Below are 8,611 nucleotides of genomic sequence, written 5' to 3'. Positions count from 1 at the left end.
CCGCACACTCCAGCTGTTAAACACACATCCCCAACCCTGTGCACCTGAGAAGGGCCCTCGGGAACAGCCGGCTCCCTCGGGGCTCCTTCCTCCCACAGGGCCAATCTCTCCGGTGACTGCCTCCATGACCCCACACTGACACTACCAGACAGGGCCTCCAGGAGGACCTGGGGAAGTGCTCTTTCTGGTGCATCCTAGAAAAGCTGTGCTGCTCTTAAGCAAGAAGCTGCTTTGGCTTTATGGTGCAAAGACTGTCTACACTTCTGCATGAGGTAGAGACGGAGCGTAAATGAAAGATACAAATCCATATGTGTCAGATCCCACATCAAAAGCACCAATGGCAGTCCAATTTCTAGGTGACTTCATTCCCGTCTTTCCATGGGGGGGGGGGGTGTCTCCAAATACAATCCGGGAGCAGCATGCCTGCCCTTGCGGGAGGGCCTGTGGTACTGCTGCACAGGCACCCGCCTGGCCTCGGAGGAGTCCATGAGGACATCTGGAGGGCCCCTACCTTCTCCCTGGGCCTGGAGTGCACTGCATACCAAGGGCTTTTTTCCAATACTGGAAAGGTGGCCAAGCCACATGTGGACTCAGACCCTGCTCTGGGAGACCCTTCCTGGGGGTGCCTAACAGTTTTCTCTTCACCTTGGTTCCAGCTAGTTCCTGGCAACATAAAGGGCTCTCCCTGCGTGCCTGCTGCAAAGGCTTATTGACAGAGATCTGGTCAGAATTTCCTGGCCTTTGTTTAGAGCCCCTGGGATCCCCTCATCTCTCCCGACAGGGTGGGCACACTGCAGCAAGGCCTCCCTGGAAGGTCCTAGCAGAAGCTTTCTGTCACTCGTTATTTACAGGCACGGGGGAACTCTACAGCAGCCACAGTTAAGCCTCAAATGAGTAGAATCTTTAGTAAGAAAACCATAAACCAATGAACAAGTTTTCCTTTTGCTAAACGATGTTTCTCATGTTAAAAGAAAAATGCCGAAATGAGGTTTCGATTAGGCTGCACTGCCTTTGGTCCCAAGCCGCTCACGCCCTCACGCCCGCAGCAGAATAAACCTTGGCTTTCCGAGGCCCCTCGCAGAGCAGACCTGCCCCACACCAGCCTCATGGGAGCCTCTGAGACAGAGGAGGATGAGCCTTGGGTTCCGACGGAGGCTGAGCTTAGAAATGTGAGAGGGAGCCAGAGCTGTGTGGCCCTGAGGCTGCATCAGTGTGCACCCAGCACAGGAACGGGCCCAGCACCAGTTCTTCCTGCTGCCCTTGCCCTCCTCACCTGGGAGTTAAAGGCGTCACACCTGCTAAGCCGGTGAGCACACTCCACAGTGAGGGACGGTGAACCATCCTGGCCGGCCTGTGGTGTGTCTCAGCCAGCACTCAGTCTCCCCACCTCCTTTCTGTATAGCACTACATTTAATGGCACCCAGTAAAAAGCTTTTGCTTTGTTAAAAAAAAGTACTAGTAAAGCACCCGTCATGTGTGGTCATTGTGCTCTACTGAGCTGGATCAGCTCCTGGAACACTTCAGCTCAGCTGCCTCAGCCTGTAAATACGGCTCTGCAGTGATAGGAGGCTCTGCTTGTCAGTGGCTTCTGGGTGTCAAGTCTGGCTCAACAGAGGGCAAGGAGGGTTTCCCCAGAGAACATGGAGCGCACAGAGTGTTTGACATGCATGCTGACTGGGCCCGAGCCCACCCAGGAGGCTGGCTCTGTGGGCCGGCTCGCCAAGCTGGGAGGGGAGCACCCCTCTGCCAGGGGTCACTCTCTTACGAGGACATAGTGCCAGTTAGCTCCCCAGAACAGGTCAGGGGACCTTCACTTGGGTTGTGTCTGTGCTTGTGGGAGCAGCATGAATTAAATAAAGGAGGTGTGAGCAGTGCATGCAGGTAGCACCCTCTGGAGGGTGGCAGGTGGGTGGATGGTGAGAGGTGGTTTACCTACATGACAAGGGACCTGGAAGCGGGCTCGTTTCAGTTATCCCATGAGACCTGCTCAATTACGGACTGTCAGAGGAAAGAGCAAAAAATAAGACACACACAATAAATCCTAAATGCCACATGCTCATCACTCCCCACCCTCCGCCTGTCCTTCCTTTGGAGGCGCACAGGGGGCAAGGAACGAATGCTGGGGATCTGCTGTGATGAGGCCGAGGGGGGGTACAGGCAGTTTCCTCTCTCAGAGGCAGGCAGCGTCAGTGTTAAACTAGGGGTGTGCAGGAACAATACAGGCGGCATGAGGCTGACCCAGGAGGGGACCGAGGGGAACTTTGGCCTGCAGGTCTGAGGCAGAATTCACCCCGAGTCCATCTCCCGGGACTGGCCCTCCACTGTCACTGTAGAAATTGGCTCCACTGCTGCAAAGAGCAGGCACAGAGCTTGAAGCCGCCAGCACTGGCCCAGCAGGGTAAGTGTGTGGGGCCAGGTGAGTTCTGGGACCCTGGGGACCCTCTGCTGCTGCCTGTAGTGGGCTCTGACTCACGCTCCTCTTCCCAACATCTGCAAGCCCCACACACCTGGGGCTGGACCCCAGACTCACCTTGGACCTGATGTTTCTGAGTTGCCGACTGATAGAGGATCTGTCCTTTTTCAAGAAGTCGGGGTTGCTTTTAGATTTCATGATATCTGAAGGAACAAGTAGATCCATTACTGTTTTCTAAAGCCCTCTGGAACCAGACTGAAGCTTTAAAATTTTCCCAAGCTGATTGTTATTGCCACAAACAGGACATTTCCTCAAACAACTTTAAGGGAATTCAAAGTCAATAATCATAAAACACACTAGATCTTTTTCAGAACAACTGAAGGACATTTTTATGTGGGGCACTCACTAGGCTCTCAGCACCGGTCTGACTGTAGGTGAAGCCATGCTCTGTGAGGGGCCGGGCACACCTCACTCTGGAGCCGCACATGATCTGCTGAGCAGACCAACTGTCCCCATTATTCATTTATCCCACCTTTCTTCTGAGAAGCCAGGAACAAGTCTCTCTCATAATCTACCCCACCTAGACAACAACCATTAACAGTTTTCTGTATAGTCCTTTAGACTTCTTGAAAATGACGGCTTAAACTCTGGCTGGTGCGGCTCAGTGGTTAGTGTCAGCATGCACACAGAAGGGTATCGGGTTCAATTCCTGGTCAAGGGCACATACCTGGGTTGTGCCCAGGTTCAACTGTTGGCTCCAGTGGCGTGTGTAGGAAGCAACCAATCAATGTGACTCTCTCACATCAATATTTCCCTTTTCCCTCCCTCCCTCCCTCCTCTCTCTCTCTCTCTCTCTCTCTTTCTCTCTCTCTCTCTTTTTTTCTCTTTTCTTTTTCTCTCTCTCTCTCTTTCTTTCTTTCCTCTCTCTCCCCATCCTTCCCTCCCTTTCATTTTCTTTAAAAAATATCAATCAATCAATCAATAAACAAACGGCTACCTAAACAAATATGCAATGGGTCATACCATATGTCCTGTGTGTGTGGATTCTTTTTTAACTCAATATATTTACTGATCTCTGTCCATGTCAAAACAAAAAAATCTACCTGATCTTTTAAAAAAAATAATTATTTTTCAATTACAGTTGATGTACAGTATTATATTAGTTTCAGGTATACAACCCAGTAGACATTTATATAGTTTATGAAGTGATCACCTCAATAAATCTAGTACTCATCTGTCAGCAGACATACTTATTACAATATTGATGACTATTCTCTGTGCTGTACGTTACATCCTTGTGACTATCCTATAACTACCAATCTGTACTTCTAAATCCCTTTCCCTTTTCATCCATCCCCCCAAAGCCCCTCCCAACTGGCAACCATCAAAATGTTCTCTGTATCTATGAGTCTGTTTCCGTTAGGCTTATTTTGTTTTTTAGATTCCACACATAAGTGAAATCGTATGACATTTGTCTTTCTCTGTCTTATTTCATTCAGCACAATACCCTCCAGGTCCATCCACGTTGTTGGGATGGCAAAACTTCATTCTTTTTTATTTTTGTTACTCCTCACCCAAGGATATTTTTTCCATTGCTTTCACAGACAGTAGAAGTGAGGGAGAAGGGGAGAGGGGGAGAAGGGGAGGGGGGAAGAGAGGAGAGAGGAGAGAAGGGGGGGGAGAGAGAGAGAAACATTCATGTGAGACACAATGACTGGTTGCCTCCCACTCTAGCCCAGGTATGTGCCCTTGACTGGAAATTGAATCCACGACCCTTTGATGGGTGGGCTGAAGCTCTAACCACTGAGCCACACCAGCCAAGGCAAGATTTCATTCTTTTTCATGGCTGAGTCATATTCCATTGCACACATGCACCACTTCTTCTTTATCCATTTGTCTACTGATGGGCACTGAGGTTGCTTCCGTATCTTGGCTATTGCAAATAATGCTGCAACAGACATACGGACGCATGCCTTTTGAGTTAGTGCTTTGGGTTTCTTCACATAAATACCCAGAAGTGGAACTGTTGGGTCCTTTGTCTCGTTACAGCCTTTGTTTTAAAGTCTATTTGGTCTAGTATAAGTATTGCTACCACAGCTTCCCCCCCCCCCTCCATTTACATGAAGTATCTTTCCCGTCCCTTTACTTTCAGTTTGCGTGTGTCTTTTGATCTGACGTGAGTCTCTTGTAGACAGGATCTGTAGGGGTCTTGTTTTGTTATCCTTCAGCCACCGTATTTCTTTTGATTGCAGCATTTAATCAATTTGTATCTAAAGTAATTGTTGACAGATTTTTATCCTTTTTCCTCTTCTTAGAGAAGACCCTGTAACATTTCTTCTAACACTGGCTTGTTGGTGAGGAACTCCTTTCGGTTTTCTTTGTTTGGGAAGCTCTTTATCTGACCCTTGACTCCAAATGATAGCTTTGCTGGGTAGAGTCACCTTGGTTGTAGTTTCATGTTTTTCATCACTTTGAATATTTCTTGCCACTCCCTTCTGGCCTGCAAGGTTTCTCTTGAGAAGTCAGCTGACAGTCTTATGGGAGCTCCCCTGTAGGTAACTAAATGCTTTTCTCTTGCTGCTTTTACGATTCTTTGTCTTTAACCTTTGGCATTTTAATTATGATGTGTCTTGCTGTGGGCCTCTTTGGGTTCCTCTTGTTTGGGACCCTCTGTACTTCCTGGACTTGTAAGTCTATTTCTTTCACCAGGTTAGGGAAGTCTGTTGTTATTTTTTCAAATAGCTTTTCAATTCCTTGCTCTCTTCTCCTTCTGGCGACTCCATGATACGGTGTAGGTATGCTGGAAGTTGTCCCAGAGGCTCCTTACACTATTCTTATATTTTTGGATTCCTTTTTATTTTTGCTGTTCCAATTGGGTATTTTTTGCTTTCTTATCTTCCAAATCGCTGACCTGATCCTCAGCTTCATCTACTCCACTGCTGATTCCCTGTAATGTATACTTCATTTCAGTTAGTGTAGCCTTCATTTCTGACTGGTTCTTTCTTATGAATTCTATCTCCATCTTTATGTTTCCTATCTCTTTGTTGAAATTCTAAGTTCATCTACTCTTCCCCTAAATTCACTGAGCATCTCTATAACCAGTGTTTTGAATTCTGCATCTGGTAGATTGCTTGTCTCCATTTTATTAAATTCTTTTTCAGTTTTTGTTCTGTCCTTTCATTTGTGATGTGCTTCTTTGTCTCCTCATTTGAGCTGTCTCCCTGTGTTTGTTTCTGTGCATTAGGCAGAGCTGCTACATCTCCAAGTTGGTAGAGTGGCCTTATGTGGTAGGTGTCCTGTAAGGCCCAGAGGCACAGCCTTCCCAGTCACCCAAGCTGGGCAGTCCAGATGTGCCCTGTGTGGGCTGCGTGCACACTCCTGTTGTAGTTGAGCCTTGACTGATGTTGGCACGTCAATGGGAGGGATTTGCCCCCAAGCTGATGGGCTGTGAAGACTGGCTGTGACTACAGCAAAGGAGTTGCTGTGCAGGGGCCAACCCCACAGAGTAGGACTCACTCCAGCAGGGCTCTGGTGCCTAATGAGGTCTCCCCTTGAGTGTGTTGCTCATGGCGGTGGTTGGGTGGTACTCCAGGGTGGTCTGAAGATGACCACCACCTGTGCTGGTTCTGGGGCCTCCCGGGACATGCAGGCCAAGATCAAGTGTCAACTGTGCCCTGCCCAGCATGAGATATAGAGCAATCTGCAGAAAGCTGCTACTTGTGCTGGGCTTGGAAGTGCCCAGGAGAGACCAAGCTGTGAAGTCAGGCCAGCCACTGCCAGTGCCGGGCTTGGGGCCACTTAGGAAGAAGTACAGGGCATGCTGAGCCCAGATGTGCTGTTTGGGGTTTGTGAACCTTTGAGAGATTTTAGTAAGGTCAGTAGCAACACAGGCCGTTTCTATGGAAAAGCCACTAAAAACAGCTAAGGTCGACCAAAAAATTGGGTGAGGTGGAGTCTCAGGGAATCACCAGAGTAGGGGGAACAGCCAGGTTGATGAGACTCATATTTCGCCCACCTGCCGGCTCTGTGCGGTGAGGGCTGAGCAAAGGAACAATGGCCTCTGCCAGCCATTCTGTCTGGGAGAAAGCTACCCCTTCAGTTCTTGTCTTGATGCCAACAGTTCCGTTCCTCCCCATATGTCCCTGGCACCTTTCAAGCTGCTGCCCCTGCGCCGGAGCTCAGAGGGAGTGAGTCTGAGTAGTCTGTTCCAGCCTTTTAAGAGGAACACCTGGGACTCCAGCAGCCTCTGTGTCACTCAGCCACAATCCTCACTGGTTTCCACAGAGAAGTTATGGGGACTTCTCTTTCCAGCACTAGGGCCCTGGGTTGGGGGACCTGGTGCGGGGCTAGGGCTCCTCGCTCCTCAAGGAGGACCTCCACAGCTGAGATATCCCTTCTGATATTTAACCGCAACACATGGGTGTGGGACCAGCACGTTCTGCATCTCCACCCCTCCTACCAGTCTCAATGTGGCTTCTTTATATCTTTATTTACAGGACTTCTATTCAGCTCAATTTCAGGCAGTTCTGATTGATGGTTGTTCTGTAGTTTAGCTATAATTTGATGTGGTTGTGGGGAGGGGAGTACCACAATTACCTACAATGCCATCTTGACCAGAAGCTCCTCTACCTGATCTCTCTTGAAACAATCCTCTGTTTGATGAAAATAAAAGGATTGTTCAGGTGGAATCAGTTTTTTTTTCTCCTTTATCCAGTCCTAAATATCCTTGCCAGCACATTCCTATAAACTCGTTTTTTTCAGAAGTTAAACTGGCAGGTCACAGCATGTACACATTCTTCCCCTAATTCTAAGTCATCTTCTCTCACTGTCTCCTGGCTACCTGGGGATCCCCTCAGAAGTAGGCATTGTTATCATTTCTTTACTCACCCAGAGTTAACCTACAGTTTGATTTTAAATTTTGCCTCATATTACCTTACTGCCTTCCAGAAAGACTACCTTATCCTCTCAGCAGCAATGCAAATGACTTTCTCTCTACCCATCCATCAGTACTGCCACTATCACTAATCCTTGGTAGCTTAAGGGAAAAATTAAATTTCTTGGATATTAGTGAACTAGGACATCTTTTCAGTAGGAAGTGCCCTCCTCTGGCTCTTCCTCCCATGGCTTTCTGCAGACTGTATGGTAAAACCCCAGTATTAAGCAACTAGCCTCTTCCACCAAACTGTTGAGTTCCTTTGGAAAATGGAAAAACACAACCTGTCATTACTATAAAAATATACGCTGTGTGACTTCCCCTCAAAGCAATCAGCACAGTGTCTACCACCAGTGCACCTACAGGAAAACAGTTTCCCACCCAGGGCACTGGCCAGCCCCATGGACCAGAACCCCTCTGGCTGTTCTCTGCAAGGAAATGTAAGTCTAAAATCAGAAACATAAAAGTCAATTTTCTGCTTTGACTCAAGTCCCAGTAACTCTATGAACAAATCCCCCAAGTTACTGAGTCACAACCCAGAGCATGAAGAACTCACCATATCCTGCCACGGGGGTGTTCTCGGGGGATTTTTCTCCCAGTGCTTCCGTGGCTGTTTTCAGCTGCTCTCTCAACCTGCTGATATCACAGTCGGCCTTTGCCCTCACGATGCTGAGCTCCGTGTAGATATCTTTGTACTTGTCACTAGCGTACTTCTTGTCCTTGAGGATAAAAGGACAGAGCAGATGGTGGTTACAACCAGGCTAGTCTGTCACTTCTGGGGACTGACCGGCAGTTTCCAAAGGCAGAAACTGGACACAAACTAAAACAGGCAGAGCTGAGATTCTCTCTGAACACAGTCTAGGATCCCTGGGGGCTCCTGTCAGTGCAGGCTGGTGCAGCCCTAACCCCCAAGGACCTCCCTAGGACTCCTTCCTGGAAAACCCACTCTCTGTCTCAGATTTCCTAAAGGGTCCTAGCACCTCCTCTCTGATTCCAAGAATGTCCTGGAGGTCACTGGTAGCTGACCAAACTTTCACTTTCCAGGATGACATTTCTCTTGGGTTGCACCATCCCACCAAAGTACAAAGGAGGCGGGAGAACAAGGACACGGTGGGACCAGGGGCTCCTAGTTTTCACTGTACCTGCACAAGGCTGCTTTTTAGGAGAGCTGCATTTTGAAACCACATTCCTCATAAAAATAGAATCTACTCTAGAACAGCCTAAGACACTTGATGAGCACAGGGACCTCTGCGAGTTCTGGAGAC

The 8,611-nt window shown here is 48.4% G+C and overlaps 1 protein-coding gene across 6 annotated transcripts in view; it reads right to left on the bottom strand.

Moving 5' to 3' along the window:
• Positions 1 to 8,611, bottom strand: part of MPRIP (myosin phosphatase Rho interacting protein) — a 150,522-nt gene that overhangs the window by 8,296 nt on the left and 133,615 nt on the right. For 4 of the 6 annotated variants that reach the window (XM_087825732.1, XM_087825733.1, XM_087825731.1 and 1 more), the window contains 2 exons: positions 7,903 to 8,065; positions 2,531 to 2,616 (listed from right to left, as the gene is read on the bottom strand). In XM_087825732.1, coding sequence (XP_087681858.1) covers positions 2,531 to 2,616; positions 7,903 to 8,065 — 249 coding nt within the window. Of the gene's footprint in view, positions 1 to 1,936; positions 1,999 to 2,530; positions 2,617 to 7,902; positions 8,066 to 8,611 lie in introns of all 6 variants that reach the window. The other 2 variants (XM_087825734.1, XM_087825736.1) reach the window with 1 other exon arrangement.

The sequence above is a fragment of the Miniopterus natalensis genome, chromosome 17 (genome assembly GCF_054644295.1).
Source record: "Miniopterus natalensis isolate mMinNat1 chromosome 17, mMinNat1.hap1, whole genome shotgun sequence".
In the NCBI taxonomy this organism is placed as follows: Eukaryota; Metazoa; Chordata; class Mammalia; order Chiroptera; family Miniopteridae; genus Miniopterus; species Miniopterus natalensis.
Note: the sequence above shows the minus strand (reverse complement) of the source record. Positions and strands in the feature narration are given on the sequence as shown.